Below are 27,543 nucleotides of genomic sequence, written 5' to 3' on the forward strand. Positions count from 1 at the left end.
CTCTAGGAAGAAGGAACAGGGAGGAACAGGGAGTGGGGAAGGAGAGCAAAGGTACACAGAAGAGCTACTGAGACAGAAATTTCAAAACTTACTGCCCTTCTTCACTCCCAACCCCCAGTCCTTCACCTTACATACCCATACACATGACTACAATTCAACTCTTCAAAGTTGAAAGACAGAGGACCCGGAATCCTTGAACCCTTTAATGAGAGATAAGTGTGCTCCAATGCATACGTGTGGAGGTTTGTGAACACCTTTAACAGGCCAACTTTTATGGATATATTTTCTGGGGAGAACCCCTACGGCATCAGATCCTCAAAGAGGTGAATGACCACAAAAAAGTAAGAGCAACTGACATGGAAAGACTGGCGGGGTTCGAAATGGGTCACTGTCTGGCTTGGTTCTTCCCTTCTGCCCTCCTCTAGCTTTGAGGAGCAAAATTCACCTTGAGACAAGGTACACTGCTTACTCATCCAATAACTTCCACCTAAGAATATCTCATTCTTTTCGAGTATGCCCCCCTATGAGCACACACACTCACACACTCACACACAGCATCCTGAAATCAACTTAGACGAAGGTTTGAAAATTATTTTCCTGAGGACAGTTGAAAAATATGAATACATTTAGCCCAGAGAAGTATATATTAAAAGAAGGTATGCTAGTTGTTTTCAGATTTATCCTGTAGAAGGAGAAGAGACAAATTTCATGTTGTTCTGAAAGGCTGGTTTCGAACAGGTACAGATTGACAAGAGGCAGAATTTGGTTCAATACAGAGAAAAGCTTCTAATAGTTCTGCTAAACAGGAATAAGTGGGCTCCCTCCCACTTAAGTTCAGCAAAGCAGTCTTCAAGACAGCAGCTGAAGGGAGATGGGAGATGGGAAAGAGCTTCCTCGCTGAATGGAAATTGAATGAGTTCAGAATGTTATAAAACCAAAAGATTTCTTTTCCCACTCCACAGAATGTATGTATTTAAATTTAAAGAGCCTTGCTCCTTAATGAAATAATGGAGCCAATCACTGGGATGCTGAAATCATTAGGTAAAAGGTACATGGGAAACTTTAAAGAGGATGGATTAGGTTGCCAACATCTGAACCCACTGATCAATCTTAGCACATCCCCTGAAGAGGAAAAAACTGACTTCATAAGCTTCCTAATGTGATTCAATCACCACCTCTGAAGCATTCTTGCCAAAAATCCCTGCACCTTAATCTGATCAAGCTGCTAGAACCAACAGTTTACAGAAACATAGGAGATAGAAAAACATAAAATGACTCAATGAGGTTGCAATCAGCCAAATCCAGAATGTGGAAAATTCTACAAGACAAATAATCCAGTATCTTCAAGAAATAAATGGTGTGGGCCGGCCCTGTGGCTCACTCGGGAGAGTGTGGCACTGGTAGCACCAAGGCTGTGGGTTCAGATCCTATATAGGGATGGCTGGTGCGCTCACTGGCTGAGTGTGGTGCGGATGACACCGAGCCAAGGGTTGTGATCCCCTTGATGGTTAAAAAAAAAAAAAAAAAAAAAAAAAAAAGGTGTGAAAAAGAGGGAAAGAGGTTGAGGAAGAGAAATTAAGAATGACCAAAAAGACAACCAAACACAATGCATAATTTTTATTTGGGTCCTTATTTGAATCAACTACGAAATGATGCTTTTGATAAAATAAGGGAAATCTGGTCATGGACTGGGTATTAGATGATATGAAGGAATTATTGTTAGCTTTTAACTTTGATAATGGCATTGTGGTTATGTTACAAGAAAAGACTTTATTTGTGAGAGACGTATACAGAAATATTTATGGGTGAAATAATACAAATGAGCAGGATTTTCTTTAAAATATTCCAGCAAAAAAGTATAGGGGGTGGGTAGGGAAGGAGGCAGAAGATGGATAAAACAAGGCTGTCAAAATGTTAAAAACAGCTGAAGCTGGGTGACAGATATCTTATTCTCTCTTCTTTTATGTGTATTTGAACATTTCTATGATAAAAAGTTAAAAATGAGGGGGACTGGCCAAATTATAGAATATCATAAAATGGAATGTTATGCACATGTCTGAATGAGGTAGATCTATATGTACTAACTAGGACACATGATACATTTCTAGGTAATATACTATATAGGATGATGGGTTAAAATCCTTACCACTGACTTTGCATAACATTGAGGCTAGTTACTAAATCACTCTAAAATCTCAGCTCCCTCACATACAAATTAAAGAACATAATAATAATAATACCTATTTCATAGAATTGTTGTGAGGATTAAATGAGAATAATCCGCATTCAGGAGCTGTGCACAGAAGAACATGGTCCATTCAAAGAAATTAGCCAATAGTATTACTATTGAAAAATTAACTGTCAGGAAACATTTATAGTATGATCCCATTTTTGTAACAAATAAAAGACTATTTATATATAACATGTATACATATATACATTTATGTAAACATAGAACAAAGTCTAGATAGCAGTACGGTGGTGAGGGGGGGAGTACAGGGTATGATGACTGTGAATGGAGACACTTTCACTTCTTACCAGGTACACTTATGTGTTGTTTAAAAGTGCTATGAAAGCATGTATTGCCTTGGTAACTTAAAAATAACCCTGTAAGTGATTTTTTTAAAAAAGCTTTGGTTAGGCTATTTAATACTTCACATCAGTCTGAAATGTTTAGGGACTGAATACTTTTGTGGTTTCTACTGAATCTGATTTTATAATGTAGTTTCTTTGTGAGCACTGTTGTGGATTTCTTGAAAATTAATAACACTGATAATAACATGTCAACAAAAAACAAGTTTGGCTAGCTTTTAGACTGTTAGTATAATTCAGTGAGGTGAGAATGGTTCTTATTACATTTGCTGACACACAAAATAAGCATAAAACATTTAATATTCTGTTTTCAGTAGCTTACTATATCAGTAGCATAAAACCGAAATTTCAGGTTTCAAGTACATATATACAATGTTTGGAATATAAATACTAAAATTGATACATGAAGAGAACAAAATATATTTAATGAAGAGTTGGTATTCACAAAGCATTTTAAGTACTCACTTGAAAAATGTTCTTGGTCGACACCATTACTACTTCCCACCATATTACAGAATTGTGTATTTGTTATCAAATTGTGCATCCCAAGAATAGCTATAAATACAGAAAGGAAGTTAGTTTTTATTTCCATCTATTTTAAACATAAAAAATTAATTTTACAACCAAAAATTTCTATCAATAATTTTAAAATTCTCCAGACATTTTCCTACTAAATTAAATACAGACTTTGTAGCCAAAAAAGGAAAAAATACAGACAAAGAAAAAAAAGACAAAGTGATTAAAAATCATCTGCAATCTCATTCTCATCAATACCCTTGGTATTTCCCCCCACATTTCTGAATTTAGATTTCCAAAACACCAAATTTCTTCACATAGTTGGAGCCAGCCTAACCTTAATCATAGATCTATGCTTAGCTCCACCTGGTGGCTAACAGAGAAAATTGAAATGATCTATTTTTGCTATTCATGGGTCTCACAAGATTTCTAGGAACATAATGTAACAAAAGGCAGATTTTCAACTTAACCTTCACTATTTTTACATTTGTTAGTCTCATATCAGTTATTCACATCTGCATTCTAAAAGTATGGATAAGTTCTCATATTTAAGAATAAAGTGGCATCCCTCAAAAATGACACTTGGGAGGGAAAATAAATGTGGTTTGGGTTTTTCATACCCTGTGCACACGTGAGGCAGAAGTTACAGTATGCCCCTGGCCCATTCCACTCCGATGACTGTACCATTGGCAAATCCATCAGTCCTCAGTCCCTCAAGGAACAAGCCACTTGCTCTGGCTTTGGCCCACACCTTGATGCATCCCTTTCCAAGTTCCTTCCCAAAGAACCATCACCACTACTTTCAAACATGTTAGTTTTCGGGGTCATTTGGTACGAAGATCTCCCAAAGTATCACATATTTCTATCTAGGAAAATGGGTGTGTGTGTGGGTAGGTGGGGGAGATACTGGTCCAGATAAGAAGTTGGCAATGATGAAAATAACAGGGAGGTTTAGACTGTTCCATATACACTTCGGAAAAGTTGAGCAAGTGGTGAGTGTGGCTAAAGAGTGACTGTTCCATCTACTTTCCAGTTACCCATCTCTGGGTCTTCTGATAAAATGGGGCAGCAGTTGACCCTGAAGACTCTTTTCCAGTACTCGGGTGGGACAGCTTCTAGCCAAGCACCAGCTGATTAACGATTTTTTAGAAAGACTTTCAAATGTGGCAACATGGGAAAAGATGTCAAATAAAACAATAAATTCTATTTATATAAAAATTTTACCATTGAGGGCTGGCTAGTTAGCTCACTTGGTTAGAGCCAGTGCTGATAACGCCAAGCACCAGGGTCAAGGGTTCAGATCCCTGTACTGGCCAGCCATCCCCTCCCCAACAAAAAAAAAAAGAAAAAAAATTTTTACCATGAGAGTTTTTTTTTTTTTTTTGGTGGCTGGCCGGCATAGGGATCTGAACCCGTGACCTTGGTGTTACAAGGCTGAGCTCTAACCAACTGAGCTAACCGGCCAGCCCCAATCATGAGAGTATTTAAAGAAATGAAGTCCTTTACGTCAGATTTAGCATGTAAAATATAAAGACAAATATGTGGTTACTGACTGAACCGCACTTTGCTAGGCAAAGCAAGCATTTGTATAATGTACACAGAGATATATGCTAGTATTCCCCTCCTCACCCCACACTCATTCATTCGTTCATTTGTTTTAGGAGATACCTGCGAGGTCACACAATTCTGTATCAGAAGCACCTGTCAAAGCTTCTTCTAATTCTGGATCAAGAGATACTTTTTCTTCTGTAAAAGTCTGTACAGGTTTCTGTTTGGGGATGAATATTTTCCCTGTAAAATAAAGCACTTTGTTAATTCCACTACTACTGCTACTAATTCATTACCATTTTATCGTTCTAACAAACACTGAAGCTGAAGGAAGAGTCAAAATTAACATCTGCAGTGATTCTGTTCCATCTTCAATAAGGACTTAAAAGTTTCCAGGGTAATACTTTGGCTGTACAAGTTGGAAAGAAAAGATTTGATCAACTGAGAAATTTTTCCATCTGTGGAAATAAAAATAGGCTCTTTTTGAAGTAATTATGAGTTACTTTACAAATACTGAAACAATAGATAAATGAAAGAAGGAATAAACCGAAAAAACCCTGTAAGACTTTAGATAAGATTTTTAAAAGCCCAGAATCCAATTTCTTATTCTTATGTAACAAACTGTTACAGTCACTTGGGGAACAGCAGAAGCAATTATGATTCCAGAAATTCAGGTTCTAATTACAAAGAAATTTCTGTATGTCCTGAGTAGCATTTTGAAACTTTTGGTCATTGTTCCTCTAAGGCTCAATGAACACTAACAAGGTTATCTGTTAAGAAACTAGTTACTCTAGAAACCTAACGTCTTTATTATGTGAAAATCAGTATGTTTATTAACATATGTTCAATGCAAAGTTGCAAATAAGAAGGGAATGGAAAATGATGGTATAACTGTAGCACCAGCTGCCCAAACAAGATGCCTTCATGCAAGGTCGGAGTTGGGTTACAAAGGTTTCCTCTGGTTTCTCTCCCAAGACAGTTGAAAATTCTAACTCTCATTATCTGGAAAGGCATACTACATACGGATTTAAAGTGCCAATTATTTTCTTTTCTTTTTAGAAACTACCAGGGAAATGTGTGAGACTATGTGGCCTTATGAGTCTATGAAGTGCTCTATCAAAGGAAATGTTTGTGGGCTTATAATCAATGCAGTGAGTTTTGTGTACTTCATGTTCAAGGTAAGCATCATCCAGTATAATCATACGGAATCCTTCCACAATATAGACTGCTCTCACGAACTTGACCAAGGCTGATGAAGTATTTTCTGCTAAGCCCATCTAAAGGATCTTAATTTCTGATATTATATTTTTCGTTTTTAGTATTTCCATTTGGTTCTTTTTTTAAAAAAAAAAAATTGTTTCCAAGTCTCTGCTGAAATTCCCCATCTCTTCCCACATGCTGTTCACCTCTTGCACAAGATTCTTTGGTATTTTAATCATAGTTATTTCAAAGTCCCTGACTGCTAACACCAACATCTGGATCACCTTGGGGTCTTCTACTGACTGTTTATGTTCTTGACTATGGATCACATATTCTCGCTGCCATGTGTCTTAAGATCTTTGACTGTGCACTGAACATTTCGTATGAAAACACAGCAGAGACTAAAGGAAATGATATTTATTCCCAGAAAGGAGCACACCCCTTAGGTCAGAGCTGAATCAATATGCTCTGCAGTTGAGCTGGATCTGGGCCTTGTTGCAACTTTAGTTTGAATGAATTCCTCATTGGCTTTGAACATTTTAAGGACAACATCAGGAGTTTCCCTTCGGCAAGGCCTGGGATTAGAACCCTGGTGAGATTCTGGGCATCTGCTGAGCTGCCTATTTTTCTGAACTGTGAAGTAAGAGAGATTTCTTCCTGACATATAGCCCTGGCTGCTAGCCTTATGGGTAACTGGGGAGCTCTTTCTGTTCCCCAGCCCCACCCGCTGCTTTCTCTGCCTTGGAAGTTCTTTCAGACCCACTGTTGTCTGCTCTATACTCTGTGAAGGTAGGGATGGCCTGGAAAGGACTTCTCCCAGCTCTGATGCCCTTCCTTCAGTCTCCCTCAGATGAAATTCCATGGCTTTGGGATTTTATCTCAGGTCTGCTTCATTGCCTCTGTTCTTGGAGTACACTCCCTAGCACTAAATGATGACCTGCAGAAAGGAATTGAGGGCTACTGCAGTCTCACTCTAAGGCTGCACTGTCCATTACGGTAGCCCCTAGCCCCATATAATTATTTAAATTTAAATTAAAAATAAAAAAATTCAGTTCCTTAGTCCCACTAGCCACATTTCAAGTGCTCAACAGACACACATCTGGCTAGTAGCTGCTGTCCTGGTTAGCACAGATATTGAACATTTCCATCACTGCAGAAAATGCTAGTGGACAGCACTGATTTAGGGCTTTTCTGGATTCTAATCTATCATGCCAGTTCACACGGTTATTAAAAGTTTGTTAAAAGTTAGGCTGATTTCTCCTTACTCCCCACTGTGGTGGTTTCCTCCTCCTCCCTACATTTCACTCAGGGATGAGAGCACAAGTGGATCATCTCTTAGATGAAGGGCTTTGTATGTTTGTGTGTTCACGCTCTGATAGGTTTAAAGAAACTATGATTATGTAGCTTATTCTGCTTGTTTTGGTTGTTACATGAAAACCACAGTCTGAATCAGAAGACTTTTTGGTCTGGTCTTTTCTTATTTAAAAAGTGGCACTTGGTCAATCCACAATGTATTTGTATCAGTAAGGATGTTTTTCACTGCACATAACAGAATATCCAATTAAAACTGGTTTAAACTGGTGCTTCTCAAGCTTTAATGTGCCCCTCAATCACCTTGGGATTTTATTAAAGTGCAGATTCTGATGCAGAAGGTCTGAAGTGGGGTCTGAGATTCTGCATTTCTAACTAACCTCCCAGATGATACTGATCCACAGACCACTCTTAAAGCAGCAAGGGCTCAAACAATAAAAATTTTTAATATTTCATTTGATAAGTCCACAGGAAGGTGATTTTAGGGTTGGTTCAGCAGCTCAGTGTCAACATCAAGGATCCAAGCTCTTTCCATTTTTCTCTTTGGCCATTCTCAGCATGGAGGCTTTTCACAGTCTCAAGATGACCTTAGTAGCACCAAGTATCATGTCCCCACACGGTAAGTCAGGAAAGAAGAAAGAGTACTTTCTCCACTGTTGACTTTTATAAGGAACACTGCCCAGCAGACTTCTCCTCTGGTCTTACTGACCAGCACTGGGTCACATGTCCATGCCCCAGCTGAAAGGATGGTTAGGAAAGCAAGCGTTCTGTGAGTGGTTGCTGATTAGGCACCCACACTGTCTGTCCCAATACTGAAACCAAATGAACTACATCTATGCTCCCTTAATTCCCTGAACATTTCACTAGAGCTGCATTTATACCTTCTGTGAGTGTGTCTGCCTTCTGTGAGCTTTTCAAGGCATGGTTCATGTTCTGTTTATCCCTGCATCTTTGCCTAAAACACAGGAAGCAATCCAATTTGTTGAATAAATAATTTGGTGATCGCCTCCAATCCAGTGGACTTATTTTATAAAGTATAATTTAAATACACTGGTTCAAAGTTACACAGCAAAGCTAACACTACAACACAGGTTCCTGAACTCTGAAGCCAGTGCTTCTGTGCTTTTGCCAATAAACTAGTGGCTTATAAAATTTTTTAGCAGTAGACCTTTTCCCCCCAAACAAATGCCTATCTACATAGTGGTATGCATAACCGATCTTCTTAGCACCAAATTTTGGAGTTCCGGTGATTAGCTAATCCTTTATTATTGGTTCATAGATAAATGCAAATCTAAATCATTATGTTCTGATAATTCCATAGTACTTTACACAGTGGTTAATATTACAATTAAAGTGGCATATGGTTCAGGGGGCATGCCTTTAATTGCCATTTCAGGACAATGACATTTTCCGGAGCTCAATCTCACCTGCATTTTCAACTATGGCAGTGGTTGTAAATGTTGGATACACACTGGATTCACAGGGGGAGCTTTATAAAATTCCAGTGTCCAAGTCCCATTCCCAGAGATGCTGGTCTAATTAGTCTAGTGTGTTGCATGGGGCATCTGAATTTTTAAAAGTTCTCTAGGGATTCTAGTGCATAGCAACCAAGGTTGAGAACCACTGGATTATGGTATTCAGTGACTAAACAAAACTACACAATCTACTTATTACACACACACACACACACACAATAAGTTTGTGTGGTGATGCATATGTTAAATAGTTTGATTTAGAGAATGCCCAATGTGTACATATATCAAAACATCATGTTGCACACCATAAATATATACAATTTTTACTTGTCAATATACAATTTTTACTTGTCAATTTAAAAAATACACAAGCTATCAAAGAGCTGCCTATGTCTAATTTGAAGAGAGATTGGAATTGAAAGCATTATAAAAATCCAAGAATGCTTATTTTTGTAATCCTCATCCACATTCCTTAAGAGGCATTATTCATATCTAATTTCCCCCCATACATAACCTTTTACTAATGCTTACAAATACAAAATGAATCTCATCAGAAAAAATAAAGCAAAACAAAACTCTCAAGAACCTATGGAAATTTTTCTGTGATACAGAATTTTGCTATTTTTACACAGCTCTGGTGTAGTTTGGTACCTCTTGTGGCATTCCTCTTTATGATAAATTCTCCATATGTAGACATTTTTGCTGTAGAAGTATTTAGCCCACACCATATTGTGTTTTTAACAACACAAAAAATAATTACTTCATATTTTCTTCATGGTTAGTTTATACACTGTAAGAAATTATTTTTTAATGTGTATACACAAAATTTTGTTACAGAAATCTCAAAGTAAAGAAATTAATTTTGTAACCAGGAAGGACCTAAATTTAGTATTATGAGTACAAAATCTAAGAAACTCTCTCCAAATGATTTATAGATCTAAGAAATACAATCCCTTTCAAAATCCCAGTTGGCTTTTTTGCAGAAAGTGACAAGCTGACTCTAAAATTCATATTGAAAACCAAGGGACCCAGAATATCAAAAAAAAATCCTGAAAAGAACAAAGTTGGAGGATTCACACTTCCCCATTTCAAAATTTAATACAAAGCTACTGTAATCAAGACTGTATTATGTACATAAGGAAAGGCATTTAGATCAATGGAATAAAACTGAGAATCTAGAAACAAACCCTTATACTTATAGTCAATTGATTTTCTACAAAGATACTAAAATAATTTAATGGAGAAAGAATAGTGTTTAACAAATGGTAGTAAGACGATTGGAAAGTCACATGCAAAAGAATAAAGTCAGACCACCTACCTCAAACCATACTAACTCAAAATGTGTTACACACCTAAATGTAAGAGCTAAAACTATAAAACTCTTAGAAAAAAACATAAGAGGACATCTCCATGACTCTGAGTTAGGCAATGGTTTTTAGATATAACAACAAAAGCACAAGGGACAAAGGAAAAAAATTGATAAATAGGACTACATCAAAATTAAAAGCTTCTGTGGGGCAAATGATACCATCAAGCACTGTTTTTTCGTAAAATGGGGATTCACACCAAGCTTATGTAAATCTCAAAGGAAAGGGTTGTCACAGCTGATACTCATGTTATATGTAATCTGGAGATAATAATACCTACTCGAAGGGTTGTTGTAAAGATAAAATGAAATAACGCTTGTAAAGTGCTTGCACATAATAAGAACTTAATAAATGACAGTCGAGCTTAAAAATAAAGGAAGTGAAAAGACAATAATCAAATCGGAGAAACTTTTTTCAAACCATATATCTGATAAGAAACTTGTATCCAGAATGTATGAGGGATGCTTACCAATCAATAATAAAAAGACAACCCAATTTAAAAATCAGTAAAGATCTGAAGAGACATTTCTCCAAAAAAGATATATAGATTCTAAAAGTACATGAAGAAATCCTCAATATCATTAGTCATTCAGGAAATGCAAACTAAAACCACAAAATATCACTTCACATCCACTAGGATGGCTACAATCAAAAAGACAGACAAGTATTGGTGAGGATGTGGAGAAACTGGAACCCTCATACAGTCAGCCCTCTGTATCCATGGGTTTTGCATCCACGGATTCACAATCAAAATATTTGAAAAAAAAAAAAAAATCCACAAAGTTCCAAAAAGCAAAATTTGAATTTGCCATGTACTGAGTACTATGTTGAATCCACAGAAATGAAGAGATGTACAGACATTGTATTAGTATTATAAGTAATCTGGAGATGATTTAAAGTATATGGGAGGATGTGCACAGATTATATACAAATACTGTGCCATTTTATATCAGGGACATGAGCACCTGCAGATTTTGGTGTTGATGGGGGGTCCTAGAACCAATCCCCCACAGATACCAGGGGCCATTACTGCTGAGAATATAAAATAATGCAGCCACTTTGGAAAACAGCCTGGCAGTTCCTCAAATTGTTAAACATAATTACCATTTGACCCTGCAATTCCATTCTTAGGTATATACCTAAGAGAAATGAAAATATATACAACACGTATACAAGTGTTCAGAGCGGCATATTCATAGTAGCTAAAAAGAAGAAACAACCCAAATGCAACTGATGATTGGACAAACAAAATGAGGAACAGCCACACAATGGAATATTATTTGGCCATAAAAAGGAATGAAATATTGATACATGCTACATCGTGGAAGAAACTCCAGAACATTATGCTAAGTGAAAAGAGCCAGTCACGAATACATATTGTATCATTCCATTTATATGAAATGTTCAGAATAGGCAAATTTAGAGAGGCAGAAAGTAAATTAGTGGTTGCGTAGGGCTAGAGAGTAAAGTGGAAAATGGAGATTGACCTCTTATGGGTATAGGGTTTCTTTTTGGGGTAAGGAAAATGTTCTAAACTTAAGATAGTAGTGATGGTTGCATAATTCTATGAATGTACTAAAAACTATTGAATTAAATACCTTAAATGGGTAAATTTCATATGAGAATTACATCATAAGTGTATTATTTTTACTAATAAAGGCCTTTAAAAAAACCACAAAGGGGCTGATGTATTAGATATTAGAGCAAATTTATATTTGAGTAAACATTAGATATTTAAAAAACATCTTCTTGAGTAAATTTATATTTGGCCCTCTAAAATGTAAAAAGAAAAAAAGAGATAATTTTCTGAAACAAACTGGGCCAAAGTGTGTATGTGCTTCTTACTCAAAATCAGTTGTTTTCTGAGATATACATAATTAGCAAAATACTGGAGCAATTTCATATAACAGAAAATGCCTTGCTAAACTTATGTTAATTTAAATTAATCTTATATCAGTATAAATTAGATTTTAAAATCTTAATGACTAGGAGACACTGACAAATCTAACAGATCTCCTTTATAATGGTTAATCTGGTGTGTGCCTTGTCTTGCAGGATGAGTGAAATGTTAGGCTATTAATAGATGTAGAGGTATTATGTAGGGTAGTGTGTGGGTGTTTTTGCAGAGAGTAGGGACATACACAACCAATTTAACATTACTTTTATCCAAAATCATCAATTAACAGATGTATTGTATTCTACTTTATTATGATCACCTTGATTCTGATGTGCTTTTTTCAAGTCATGGATTATTTCCTTATAGAAATATTAATCTCATTCTGATAAAATGATGTAACATATATAAAGGAACATATATAAAGGTATATAGTAAACATAATAGATACACATTAATTCCTTATTCTTATTGCCCCTAAAATTTCTTACATGTGAGAGTGAGACAGAGACACAGAGAGAAAGAGACAGAGTTTTCCAAAACAAACTAACAATCCAGGAGGACTGAAAACCATACAGTTCCAAGAATCTATATCAGTGGTTCTTAAATTTAGGGTATGAGGATTGGCGAGGCATAAGTATTTGTAAAAAAGCTCCAGAGGTGATTCTGATTCTTAACCCACACAGGTTGATAACCACTAATCAGTATAATTATAGTCCTGACAAAATTAGGGTGAATTGTCCTGAATTGATCTATTTTTCCTTTCCTTGAAATATGGTGTTAAAAAAAAAAACAAACCCACAATGATTTATAACTTTAAATACTGTATTATTTGAAATAGCATAATGTCTTAGAAAGCAGCTACTCATTTTTATCCTTCAGTAGACAGCATTCTATCTGACTTTAATTTTTCCCTATTTAACATAGCAAAGTCCAAAGCTGAAATTTTTTACAATTGAAATTATAATTCTTTACATTGTAGCAAAATTTGAAAATAAGCGATGATTAGATCAGAAAAAATCTGTCAGATAAGTATGAAATGATACATCCTCCACCCCCAAAAGAAACAAAACAAAAACAGGGGTTTGACTCTTGGTTGCTAAGAATGTTAAAATAGTTCAGTAATGTTTCTGCAACTACAAAATAAGGAAATGGAAGAAACCAAGATAAGAACTCATATAACAGTAATTTAAATGTATGGCATTGATCCAAACCCATGTTTGTGCCAAAAAAAAAAAAAAGAAAAGAAAAGAAAAGAAATATCCTGCCAAGATCCTTGTTATTGTCACAAAATCAGTAAGAGATACTGTGGACCACATTAACAATTTTATTGCCAGGACCTTTCTTTACTAGTTCTTATCTCTTTTGCTCTGATACCAAGTTATAGCTACAACACATGTTAAGAATTATCTTAGTCATAGCTCCCATCCTTACTGAGTATATAACAATATAATAACAAAAAACAGAGATGACTCTTATTTTTTCATTCCTACAGAGTTGAAAAGTCCTCACTAACTTTACTGTGTTTTTTTGTTTATAAGTGGCCTGATTCCGGAAAAAATTTAAGGCAATGTGCCAGTATAATCTCCAAGGGACTGTGAGATATACCTTTTGACAGGAAGCACAAAACTTCAAATCAACCAAACTAAAGGATGAGGGGGCAGATCCTGAAAAAGCATTTTTGTTTTGACCCAACGACACACGACACCTGCTTGATACTGCAATATGGTCACCAATAAATGCTTATTTATTCAAAAAATGTTTAGTGAGCTTTTGTATACTAGATAATGAGCTAGAATGACACCACAAGGAAAATAAAATAAGAGATCCTTTACTTGGGGAAGCTAACATGCTAGTTGGGAAAACAGAATATCTACAGTATCTTATTCTGCAGACTTCTATTTCCAGCCAAGATTGAATAACAGAGACAGGATTTACCCACTTGCCTGAAACAATCCCCAAATGGATAAAATATATGAAACAATGGTTTTCAGGACACTGATCATCAGTCAACAAAGGAGAGTGATCCCTGAGAGATGGGGGTAAAAAAGGAGGTGAGCCCTACGATTGCCTAGCTACGGCCTGGACAAAGTTTCCAGGCTGCAGAGCAGGGAGCAGGAATTCAGGAAGAGCATGGTGAAGTCTCTGAGCTACAGAGACAGACTGAGGAACAGAAAAGACCATTGCAGGACAGAGGATCAGAATGGAGACAGCTGCACAGAGAAAGAACCCAGGAGATGTGCAGAGGGTTGCCTTGAGTATTCAGCAGAGCACCGATCAACATGTGTACATGAGTAAACTACCTTGAGCCAAGGAAAGAACCATCTGAAAGATTAGAAGTGATAGTGCCATGTTCATACAGGACTAGGAATAGAACCTGTCCCCACCAGCCAGACTGGAAAACCTCAGAATTCCCAAAGCTCATAATTGAGTAGGGAACTCAAAAGGGTCTTGCACCATTAGTGGGGAAATAATTAGCCCAAGGCTGAACAATACTCCAAGTCTCCCCTAACAAATCTTAAAAGCAAGACACTAAAGAATTAAACTGTTCCCAAGAGACTTAATCATGTCCCAGAACAAAACTCAAGAATATTTATAAGGATACCAATATATTCAGCACCCCAAAGTTAAAATTTTTGCTATCAAATAAAAAATTCCTAGAATGCAAAGAAGCAAAAAATTCGATCCATAAGGAGGAGGAAAAAAATCAATCTACCCAAACTGACTAAGCAAGATGATAAAATTAGCAGCCAAGGACAGTAAAACAGTTATTATAATTATATCCCATATATTCAAAAAGTTAAGTAGAGACATGGAAGATTAACAAAAAGAGTAAAAAGGGAACAAAGAACAGATGGGACAAATAAAAAAGATATACTATACTAACACTAAGGAAAAGAAAGCAAGATTGGCCTTATTAATATTAGACAAAGTAGATTTTACAGCAAAGATTACCAGGGATAAAGAAGGTCATTTCCTAACAACAAAAGGGACAATTCATCAAGAAAACATAACAATCCTAAAAAAAAAAGTAATAACAGAGCCTCATAGTACATGATGCTGAAACAATTAAAAGCAGTACTCTATAGTATGTCAATTCTATAGAGAAATGTTGGAGGAAAAGGACAATCCACAGTAAGTGTAGTTATCCAAGGAAGGTTTTCCATAAAACAGTGTCTTAACATGAGTGATGAACCGTCCATCTGGCTGATTCTGTACCCCAAAGTAGTAACAAGTGAATCATTCAAATGATACAGTGACCAGTCTGAAAAGGAGATGCCAGCATCTGAATGACTAATTTAAGCAGCCCGTTTCAAATATGAGCTTCAGTGCCTGGGACGACCACTTTTCAGAGGTGTACAAAGTACATTTAGAACTCACAAAATATGACTACAAAAATAAGAGCCAGTCTTTATCTTGAATTTAGTTGAAACCAATTGCCCACTGGCAATTATGTAATCCCGTTGATTTAGGCAGGTTCTAACTATGATCTTTCTGGCTTACTAAGGGATCAGAGCTGTCTTTCCTTCAAAAAAACTAGCACGTACTCAGCAAGGTGAGGGAAGCCTCTTTTAGAAGAGTTACTAAGTTTTATGGAAAGCTAAGGTAACTGTGAATAAATAAGTTGGAAAATATATGCAAAGTACTTAGTGTAAGGCAATCTGGTTTCACCTTTAGAAAACCAGGGCATGTGGGATTCTTGGGAAAGAACCCAAGGGCATTCCATTCTCAGGGTGGGGAAGGGAAAAACAACAAAAAAGAATAGATGGCTCTACCCCCAAAACCAACAGGGAGAATAGGAGTGCTCTGCAAGGAGGGAGGAGACCATCCTGGGTGAATCAGCAGCTCAGATGGAATTACACACACACCTCTGTGTAGTTATAAGGTGCAGCCATGGCTCTGGTCCATCCATGAAGTACAGGACATGGAAAAAAATCTTAGTCTAGGTAAGGGTGTAGCGTGATATTAGCAATGGGGAGGAGTCAGCAAAGCAAAGCAAAGCAAAGCAAAACAGGAGGCAGTTAGAAATATTAAAGACTGAGGCAAATTATTTTTCCAAGTGACAAATTCACAGCAAGGCTCTATGCCTTATCTATCTTTGAGAAAATATATTAATGATATATAAAAATATGATGGGAAATAATAACCAGCTATACTAGTCAGACTGTATTTCTCAGGAGTGAGAAAGAGTGAGATGAATACTCTCCTTCACCACTGTATTGGTCTATGCCTTGCATATTTTGCAAATTTTCAAGGAGGAGAGGTTAAAAAACTTTCCGACATTTTAACATTGTATCTTTGAATTAAAGGAATATATATTGAAATTATGTCCTTGGTTTAGTTTCTCAACATTTTGAACATAGTGGACTCATAAGAAAAGACATTTCCATTAATCTTTGCCAAGATTACTTGATACCACAATGCCACTCCTACCATGAGCTTTTTAGATTTAGATGAATTTAACAGATGTATGTTGTGGGTTCTCCTGTAAATAATGCACTTAAAAACAGTCCTTAACACATCTTTCGTCAGCGATACCCTTACTAGTTGCCTAATACCTTCTTTATGCTGCTAATAAAACTAAATGATTAGAAGTAAACAATAGTGTAGAACAAAATATTTCCCCAAATGCCTCTAGGACATAACGCCTTGAACTTCACTTAATTAGCATTAATTCTTCTTCTCAGATGCTGACATATACTTTCAACTCTGTAAAATGTACAATTATAAACATTCACTTCACAATCATGAAAGGCAATTACTAATTTATATACATATCTACATATAATAACTTTCAAGTGCCCCTCTTAGTCTATTAGGTTTCTAAAAAACATTTTAAGGCGACCTAGGAACACAAAATTTGGAATGAATATATAGCTTTTGTTGTTGGCCAGATGGAAAAATCCTAAAATGTGCAAAATTTTCAGTTTTATGAGGATTCCCTCCTGTCTTGACCAGTTCTGTGTAATCTTAGCTCCAGAAACTTTAAGTGAAAGAATAATAATAGATTGTCATTTAGTTTAGTCTCAGAATATGAGAAAGCAGGGTAAATAATCCTTTCATTGGTTTCCAATTTTTTGCTTTTAAAAAAATTGGGCAGTTATCTGATCTTTAAAAATAATTTATCATGAGAGATCACTATGTGATTTTTGGCACATAACTTGGAAGGAGTTCAAAGAACTAAGTGACATTGCTATAACATTCCCTGCTACAGAAAGCTAATATTGCCACTGGGTACTGAACTCTGAGGTCAGTCATCTTCATATGAAGAATCATTTAGTTTAGAGACCAATGATACATTTTATGATTCTGACTAGTCCAAGTGTACCAAAAAATTCAAATGCTTTTCTTTCTCAACAGAGGTAGGTCTGCAAACTGTTTTATGAAGATCTAGAAGAACCTTTACTGTCTAGGAAATCATTTTCAATCTGAAAGTCTATCTCCTCTGAAATAAACTATTAAGTAAAAAAATCTGGGACTCAATGCAGGTGTTCAGGGCAAAGAGTCATAGGAGAGGTATCTTAAGAAAACAAACTTATGGATTTTTGGAGCTAAGGAAGGGATTCACATTTAGCTTGATTTGGAAGCATGCTAATAAGATGTAGAAGAATTATTCTGATGATCTTCTGGAATATGACCAGGATCTTGGGGATGAGATACAAAGAAAGAAAGGCAGACATAGGATAACCAAGGCTAACTGGTTTAAGGATGAGAGTCTAGGGTGGTTCTGAGAACACTGCAGCTGGCTTTTCACTATATTTCAAAGCAGAGCTCTACAGCTAAAGTTCTCCAATTGTTGAGGAGGGATTTGCCCTTCTTCAAGTCTATGGCACCATGACATGGCTTATAAGGCTTGACTCTGCCCAGTTTAGGAGTACTTGCTTCCATTGAGTGGACTGTTGAAACTTAAAAACTCGTCTCTGCGGTTCTGGAGCACTCCTTCACGACGCAGAATGGACATCTTTTGTTTGGTAATAATCACCCATATGCTCCTTCACAGTGATTTCACTGTATCCATTAACAAATCTGGCCCTCAAAAAAAACAGTACAACACAGATGAGGCAGATACCTAGACTGTATGATTCCACTTACATAAAGTTCCAAAAAGGCACAACTATTCTATTGCATTAGAAGCTATGTGGGTGTCATCTTAGGGAAGAAGAAAGGCAAAAGTGACTGGGAGAGAGCATGAAGGGGACTCTCTGGAGGTGATGATAATTTCTTGACCCAGGTAATTATATAGGTGTGTTTACTTTATAGTTCACTGAGCGGTATAAAAAAGTCATTATTTTTTTAAAATGCCATGGTCTTAATGATTGCATCATTGCTGTCCATAAAGAGCATTTAACAGATATATGTAGCTCAAAGAGGCAGAAAAATATTGAAAGTATTACCAAAAAATTTCACTGATTGTGAATGCAAAATTACTTGCTTTTTAATTCAACTACTTCCATTATTTCTTACCCATCTAAAACCTAAAATAAGAAATAAAATTTTAGAAAGATAAAAAGGAAACAAAAACTATTCCATTACAGTTGAGGATACATTTTTTCTTATTGTCACCAATATTCCTTACCTCTATCATTTCTTCCCCTCTCATTTTTTTCATTTTCCATAATTCTCTACTTTCTTTCCTATTTCGTCTAATCCTCCAAGATCTTTTCCTAGGTAACTGGAGATTGTGAAACAAGAGCACATTGGGTCAGCCTGGGACAAATTCAGCTCTCCTTCACATCTTTTATTTTCTCTTCTTCTCGTCCTCAGATTCCTTTGTTTTTCTGACATTTCTTTTTCTCACATCCCTCCCTCTGTTTCTACCTCCATTCTTCTCCCTAATTATATCCCTAGAGTCCACCTGAAACATACAGAAAAGTAAGAGGTGATCAACCAATGTTTGTTGGTATAAAATCATGTTCTGCTCAGAATAAGCAGGATGAAAAGCAGGATAAGCAGAATGAGAGCTATAAACACTGGTACAGGTATGGTTGTACAGACGAAAATATAACCAGCAGACTTTTCTATGACAAATACAAAGGAACAAATGCCTTTGCCTATCATCATGACTCTCCACACTTCACAAGTCTAGACTGATTTTCAACATTTTTTCTGGCATCAAACACCTAAGGGACATGACATTCCCATCTCTAACAGTAGTGTGATAGTTAATTTTATGGGTCAACTTGGGTGGGCCACAGTGCCTGGATATTTGGTCAAGCATCATTCCGGATGTTTCTGTGAAGGTGTTTTTGGGGTGAGATTAACATTTAAATCAGTGGACTGAGTAAAGCAGATCAGCCTCCATCACATGGATGGGCCTCATCCAATCAGTTGAAGGCCTTAATATAACAAAGACTGATCTTCCCTAAGAGAGAAGGAATTCTGCCAGCAGACTGCCTTTGGGTACACAACTGCAACTCTTCCCTGAGTCTCTGGCCTGCTGAATTTTGGACTTATAAAATCTCCATAATCACGTGAGCCAATTCCTTAAAATAAATCCACCACCCAACCCTCATATCCTGTTGGTTCTGTTTCTCTGGAGAACCCTAATACATGCAGCAAAAATCCTTAGAGATGAAGGGGAGGTGGGATCAAAAGAAAAGAAAGAACAGAGGGGCTAGAGGTGATATATAATTTTGAAAAAGCTTGATGCACATCTTGTGGATTACCTACTCAAAAGTCAATCACTAGTCTTCCTCTACTATAGAGACTGGAATGCCAAAGTGAATCTTCCATCTTCCCATGCAGTTAGGGGCTAGCCATGTGACATAGCTCTGGCCAAAATTCTTGAGAAAGGCTTCCTTCCCAAATAAAAAGCCAAAGTCTCACTGGGAGAAAGCACTATATTCTTCCTGCCTGGACTACCACAAATTCAGATGTAAAAACAGTGCCTGGGGGTGGACTCACAGGTACAAAACTATGCTATCTACCCGAAGTGAATCATTGTGCAGTATATGCATGTATTCAAACAACACACTGTATCCCACAAAAATAAATATAAATAAAATTGAAAACAAACAAAGTGTCTGGAAGAGTTGATCTTCAGCTCTGCTCCTGCTGCCACCAGTCCCCAATATTCCATTTACAATATCCCAAAAGAGAATGCAAGTAGAATTTGGCTTTTTAGGCCAACACCTATTAAAAGCTGAGAAGCTTATTCTATTTCACTTAAGCGTTATTACATATAGAACTTTTAAAAACACTAGAGATTGGGGAAGGAGGTTTGGGGAGGGTCAGGTTGGGTAAAGGGCATAAGGAAAAATCATGATTTGTAATTATGAATATGGTAATAATAATAAAAGAAAAGAAAAACATTACATTAAGCAAAGATAAATAAATTTAACATTTCATGTATAGCTACATTACATTATACAAATAAAATATAGACCTTGTTCAGCCAAACTATAACAACAAAAACAAAGCTATACTCAATCTCCACTGAGGATATATAAGATCTAACACTGCAATGGGAAGGACATGGACTATGGAAATTTCCTGAAAGTAATGATTATGAAGCATTAACAATTATAACCATGAATTACTAAGGACAGCTGTAGGATATCTTTTAAAAACGGTCTTCGAAAATAGGGCATGAACTGTTTTATGGCATTCCACTATAGACAAGAGTTAGAATAGGGCAGTTTAACATTATTTGCGTTTTGTAATACACTAATGGATTTAGAAATTCATCTCAGCACACTTTTAGATTCGTGACAGTAGAAAACTACAGAATGTTATACAAAATCACTGTGTAATAAAACCTCACCAACAAATCATTAAAAAGAAACATATTGGCCAAGTTAATGAAAAATGTAAAAGTGTCTAAACTACCAAAAACATTTTTAAGTCAACAGTATCATATCTTTAAGGCTACCAATGACATATCTCTAAAGATAGGATTTTCTCCAGCCCTACTTATAAAAAGAAAAATCAAGTGCTATCAAACAGTAAATTGTGGGGTTTACCTTTTTTTTCTCCAGTGTAGGGCACATAATCTTCCCTGTCCTTATGCTCTAATGCTTCCTTCTCCAGATATGAAAGGAGGTGTTCTCTATCAAACGGCCCTGTAGCGGACTTTGACGTCTGGTTTTTCTGCCGGAACCCTGCAGGCAGAAGGGCATTCTGCCAAAGAGAATGAATCAGCCATTATGATCACCAAGAACATCAATGCTATATGCTTCCAGAGATTATCCATACAAGAAAGAATTATAGACTAGAATGCAATATAGGCATTAAAGTTTTCATTGCAGCACTTTAGGGCAGCAATGTAAAAGTGTTCCAAACAAAGAAGTGTTTTTTTGTTTTTTTGTTTTTTTTTAAATTAGGTATACTCACTTACATTATTATTAAAACAGGCTCATACACATTTTCTGCAGAGAGTATCCTACCAGCAAGAAACACCCTTTAGTTTTTAAGTGTCCTGAGATGGCAATAAAAAATAGTTTTCTTAATGCTTAATAACTGCTCAGTATACACATATGTAACAGAGAATAATTCTATTACAAAAGAATGTGAAATGACTACCTATATGATATTTCTTCATAATGACTTCCATTTCACCATATAGACTTTCTCATGATAAAAGCATGTATATCACACTAGGATATTAGGAGATTACAGTTTACTTGTTTGTGATTAAACATAATGTGAAAGGTTGCACTTTTGTGTGTATGTGTATGTTTATACGTGCGCACTAGGATGTACTGGCAGCAACCACTGTCATTGCTGTACATGACCCAAGGCACACCTGAAATACTCATAGCAAGAGCTGTGTCCCTGGGTTTCCACATAGATACAGCCTTTCTGAGTGCATGGACTGACTGAGAGTAGTGAAAATGGAAGAGCAGAGCATGGCGGGGGGGAGCGGAGGGGGGGCTGTCAAAAGCAATGGATTAAAGTCGTCACCTGTAGTCCCTACTTTGAATTTTCACTAAAAGTCCGGGACTAACAAGGGCTGACTAGACAAAGTAAGCAGCATCCTTTTGCTTGTCAAAAGCCGAAGAGGTGATACTGCCTTGTCTCATATTCCTGGGTATTTCCTTGCTTTGAAAACGGGAGGCAGCCAGAGAAGTGACACAAAGGGGCCAACCCTCTTTTGCAACACCTCCCAATATGCTGAATCTCATGTGTGGCATAAGACAATTTTTCATTACACTTTTCAAATTTTAAAAAACTTTTAAATTTTTTTGGCAGTTGGCCAGTACAGACAGGGATTGAACCCTGGAACTTGGTGTTATCAGTACCATGCTCTAATCAACAGAGCTAAACAGCCAGCCCAATTTTTCATTATAAAGAGTGATCTTATATGGATAACAATAATAGGAAAGTATTCTCTTGAAAACTAGAAAACATAGCACTTCAACTCTGGCCATTAGCTGAGATCCCTAACAATTTCCATAAAATTCACCTTTGTGTTCCCTTTTACATAATGGTACTTATTACACAGAAACCCAGAGGAGGACTGGAGGTCTGTTCCTAACCCTATACCAGGAATGTTTTTGTAATAAAAAATTATCTATGGGATCATAAAAAAGAAACAAAAGGTTTCTACCTTCAGACTTTGAAAACAAGAAAAGAACTACACATGAAGAATCTATTCCCAATCAACAATCAAGTCCTATTTTTAATTCCTAAGAAAACTTATTTGCTTCTTTACTTTTTTCCATCCCCAACACTATTACTTTGGCCCAAGATATGATCCAAGCTTGCCTGGAATGTTACCTTAGTCTCCCAACTGATCTCCCTGGATCAGGTGCCTGATACTCTTCGTCCCTCACTCCCATCCTCAATCTGTTACCCTAGCCTCACCTCACACACCCTCTCCATTCTAGCCACACTAACCTTTTTCCCTCCCTTGTACTTGCCCTGTAGCTCCTTCTACCACAGGCCTTTATGTACATGGTCCCCCTTCCCTGGAATGCTCTGTCCATCCCTTTTTGCCACTCATTTTTTCAGATGGCAGCTCCATTTTCCCAAGGGCAGTTTTTCCTAACCTCCCATTATATGTTCTTATAGCCTGTAGCACTTACTATTTTTTTAAGATGGTATGATTATTTGATTAATGTCTAACTCTCGCCATTCCTACCAAACTACATCATGATGGCAAAGACCATGTTTGTATTGCTCAGTCTTGTATCTCTAAGCCTAGCATAGTACTTGGACCTATAGATTATCCCCCAAAGATCTACTGAGTAAATATTTTAGAACACTTTTAAGGAAAAATGCCCATTAAGGCAAATTAATAAAAAGTTACTTTCCTTCGCCATCAATATGGCATGCACGTATGTATTGTTATTTCACGGTGGTGGTGATAGAGCTGCACTATTCCATCTGCCTGCTCAAGCCTATGTGAACTATATAGTTTTTAAATGATATATTAGCTGGAATCCTGGCTCCTTAAATAGTCTTTGACCACAAAATAACAGCTAACTGGTTTTGGAGGCTATAAACCCTTGAAACAAGCTTCATTAGAAGTATATTCTAATTGAGTAAGTTAATCGATCATTATTACTTAACAAACAGAAAAATCTCATTAAAATGACTGCCACTAAAGATACCATGTTTCTCTCTTGCAGTGGAATTTTGTTGTAATAATATATTCCTAGCCTTGGAAATGAAAAATAGCTTTTGTCTCAGCTGGCTGAGTTTCAGAGATAGGTGTTTTGAAGAAATGCAGTGAGTTAGCAAAGGAGTACACTGAATGTAGTATAAGGACAGTAAATAGACCTCTGAAATAGAATCACACACACACTTTCATCTGTTCTTATCTATCTTCTGAGACTTTGTAAATTAAAGTGAAATGTGTTTCTCTGGCTGAAGTGGCTGCTACTATCCTTACCCTCTTTTTTTTTTTTTTACTTGGTCTCTCACTAGAACTCTTCACCAAAACATCACTCAAAAAAGTGGCAGGCTGTCAATAAATATCATTGTTCTCATCATCTCAACTACCAGTACCTGAGGTTGTGGGAATTGCACCTGGGGTGGGGAGTTTGCAAAATACGTTCAGACGTTAGAACTCAAACCTCCCCATATAAGAAGCAGGCCAAAGATTTGCAAATAAGAAAATATAAGTCATCAGATCTTAGATTGATACCATAGTGCATGAGGTAAGAGTAAATTCACTATGGTTTAATGGAAAGACCACTAGGTATCTGCCAGGTATCAATCAGGCAATGAGCGATCTAGTCTCGATTCTTTCCCTATTTGTAATAACTGAGGTAAGTCACCTAACTTTTGTTCTCCATTTGTAAAACAGAGGACAGGGACTAGATCAATGTTTCTCAACCATGTGCGTTTTTGTCCCCCAAGGGATATGTGACAATGTCTGGAGAAATTTTTTGTTGTCACACTGGGGGAGAGGAGTACTGATTTTCTGTATTTTATGATGCTTTGACATCTTGGGGGCCTGGCTAATCCTGGAGAGACTGTCCCTCCCAGGGCTAACTAATTCCTAGAAATAGCATCCCTACATCCCCCACCCCCATAAGCACACCTTTCACACATGAACCAACCAATCTAGGGCCCATACCCCAACCACCTCCTTTATCTAACCCATGTGCCAAGCCAATATTTCCCCTGCCCTAAATGACCCCAGGGCCAGGTACCAGACAACCAGAGACCACTTCTACAGCCCTGAGCCTATTGAAATTATTCAATCTATTCAATCTTAAATTTGCTCAAACTTGCCTACCCTGCTTGACCCATTCCTTCCCAAGGAAACCACAATAAAGGCTTTGAGCCATGCTTAGTCCTCAATCCTTCTGCCTCCTGCCTGACCAGGTGCTTCTCCATGTGCCCCTGTATAGTGTGGTGTGCCTCCTGCTCTTGGGAACTGTAATAAACTCTTCTTTCTAGGCAGTTGTCTCTGTCTGTCATCTTCCCATACCTGATGAAAATCCCAGGTACATTTTAAAGCAGGGAGTGTGCTATTGGCATGTATTGAGTAGAGGCCAGGGATGCTGTTAAACATCTTTCAATGCACAGGACCATCCCCCACAACAAAATTATCTAGCCCCAATGTCGATAGTGACAAGGTTGAGAAACCTGCACTAGATGAGCTCTTATGTTCCTTCCAGTTCTAAAACCATTTGATTCAAATAGGTCTAACAAGGTGAACCACATGTAGAAGATGTTGTGACATGATCAAAACATCACTGTTATCCTGAGTTATCCCCCAGACTTAGGTGTACTGAGAACTTTTCTTTATAATAGTAATTATGGTTAAGGGATTTGATCTATAGCACAGATATGTACCCAATAACAAGAACAGTTTTATCCAACAAACCCTACCTCAACCCTTAAAAGGTAGTTAAAATCAATGCCTCAGCATAAAGAAACATGTTGTAGAAAAAAGAAGCCTAACAAATAACCATTATCTTCAGGTTCTTCCCTCACTACTTCTCCTCCCCTGCCGATATCAGGGAATAATTCAAGGGTTAAAGGTGTCTACCTTATCCTTGTGTAATTTATAAGACAAACAATATCCATTTTGCAAATTAAAACATATACATATTTTCAGGTCTGCTCCACAGTGGACTGCTGTATTGCTGAGATTCTACTCAGATCTATTCTACCAACGACTAGAAACATATTCAATTTGGTCAGCATCTTTCAGAAAGATAACAACTAGGTTTAAGGTCATGAACAAACTTCTGAAGACACTCTACACTGGAGCTGTCCTGGTATAGAACCTGAAGAGGCACAGAGGTGGGTGTATATCAAAGAGCTAATCATCTGCTGCATTTTAGTAAAAACACTCCTCCCTACACAGAGAAAAAAGATTTCCTAGAGAAAAAAAATTTCAAGAGATGTTTGAAATTAAGGATGTTGGAAAAGATAGTCTAGAACAGTCATATCACAAAGATGATGGAGGCAGAAGTGGGGGAACTGGAAAGAAAGCAAAAAGCAAGTTTATTTGGATAAAGAGGAGGGGGTGGAGGGTGTCAGGGAAAAGTCATGAGAAAGATAATTGCTCAAAGGCAGCTACTTAGTTTCAAAGGACTTGAAAGTTATTTAAGCTATCTTTTTCAGCTAGCACCTACCTCAGGGTCAAGATCATCCAGAACAGTTTCCAGTTGTTTCAGTTCTACTTCTGAGAGATTCCCAAGGAGTTCATCTTCATCAAGGTCCTTGTACTTTTCTAAGTCTTTCCGGAATGGTAGTGCCATGATTTGCAGTGCAGGATGTCACTTAACTTTTGCTATTCAGTACAATCAGACGTAATTTCTTTTTCTTAAAGCTATGGAGAGAAGGAACAAAAACATTTTTAAATATTAAGTCATCTCCATTCACTTAGATCTATTATTAGGTTAAGTAAAATGCAATTTCCATGCATCATTTACTCTTTGATCATATATCACATATTTCCCTTGCCTAGGGGTCATTCCATACATTTACCTTTTGTCTTTGCTGAGAAAAAAATCAACTCGGGGGGGGGGGGGGGGGGGGGGGAAGGGGATGAGGGAATAAAATTCACATCCACTAAGACAGCTACTTGACGGAATTTAAAATTTCTAATAACTAAATTTTAGGGAGAAAGAAATTATGTACCAAAATAAAATTTTTTCTATCAATGACTTCAAATTATTCTACCAAAGTACATTGCGTACAATCTGTTTAAGGAACATTTGTTTCACTGTAAATTGTTTAGGAGAACAGTATGACTCAATATTAACATGGGGGGATATCAATACACTCCCCACGGAGGGAGTGGTCTCTTCCCACAGGAAAAAAAGATTTTTCGGAAAAGGTGTTTAATTTAAAGGAAAAAATACAGCATTCTAAAAATATTTCAATAAAATACTCGAAATCATGCTGCAACATGTCACCCACCGACTGGCAAGGTTGGTCAGGAGGGTCTGACTGTAGGAAAAGACCTTCACTTTGGATCTTTCCCAAACACTCATGGAAAAGGTTAATCAACAAGCAGTATCTCTCCAGTTACAGCAGAAATGTTACAGAAAAGAATACTTAAAATAAGTCACATATAAATTGAAGAGTAAAAAAATCAAGGATTCTATAAATTCTAGCCATATACATGGATAGTCTGTCTCACAAAATTTACCTACAGGAATAAAAAATAATCCTCAGATTTAGCAATTTGGCTACATTTTTCTTGACTGCAAAATGTCCAGTACTTCAAAGTGTAATCTACTTCCTTTTCTACCCCCTTCTTCCAAGTTCTCCCAACTTAATACTTTAACTAACATATTTTCCTCTACAAGCCAGTAACATTTTAAGGATCTTTTTATGTGTTTTCATCTCCTACAAACGGAACTGTTCAAACCACATTTAGAAAGGAAGTTGACCACAGGCATCTGACAGCTAGCAACTTAACTAGCAACCACCTTAGGTGCAAAAACAAGCAAATGAACAAAATTTGCTTATGCAGATGTTAAATTGCAGGCATTTTGTGTAAGTGCCCAAGGCAGGTCAGTGTTTACACCTGTTCTACTGGCACCCCTTCTACTAGTAGTTATTCTGGATCTTTTCTTTCTTTTGGGGGGGAACAAATTGCCATTGTTGTCATTACTAAATCTGTTAAGCCTCCACTTTGTACTTCCAACTTGAAGATAGCAAGCTTACGGGAGGGTGTGGGGGGGATAAAAAAAAAAGATAGCAAGCTTACAAGTATTCTAAGAGT

The 27,543-nt window shown here is 36.9% G+C and overlaps 1 protein-coding gene across 3 annotated transcripts in view; it reads right to left on the reverse strand.

The window, feature by feature from the left end:
- The window catches only part of TMOD3 (tropomodulin 3), a 74,152-nt gene that overhangs the window by 13,150 nt on the left and 33,459 nt on the right, over window positions 1–27,543 (reverse strand). For all 3 annotated transcript variants that reach the window (XM_063091177.1, XM_063091175.1, XM_063091176.1), the window contains exons 2-5: window positions 25,943–26,139; window positions 20,867–21,023; window positions 4,777–4,899; window positions 3,058–3,147 (exon numbers count right to left, since the gene is read on the reverse strand). In XM_063091177.1, coding sequence (XP_062947247.1) covers window positions 3,058–3,147; window positions 4,777–4,899; window positions 20,867–21,023; window positions 25,943–26,068 — 496 coding nt within the window. In that variant the 5' untranslated portion in view covers window positions 26,069–26,139. The remainder of the gene's footprint in view (window positions 1–3,057; window positions 3,148–4,776; window positions 4,900–20,866; window positions 21,024–25,942; window positions 26,140–27,543) is intronic.

Source organism: Cynocephalus volans, chromosome 3, assembly GCF_027409185.1.
Source record: "Cynocephalus volans isolate mCynVol1 chromosome 3, mCynVol1.pri, whole genome shotgun sequence".
Taxonomy (NCBI): Eukaryota; Metazoa; Chordata; class Mammalia; order Dermoptera; family Cynocephalidae; genus Cynocephalus; species Cynocephalus volans.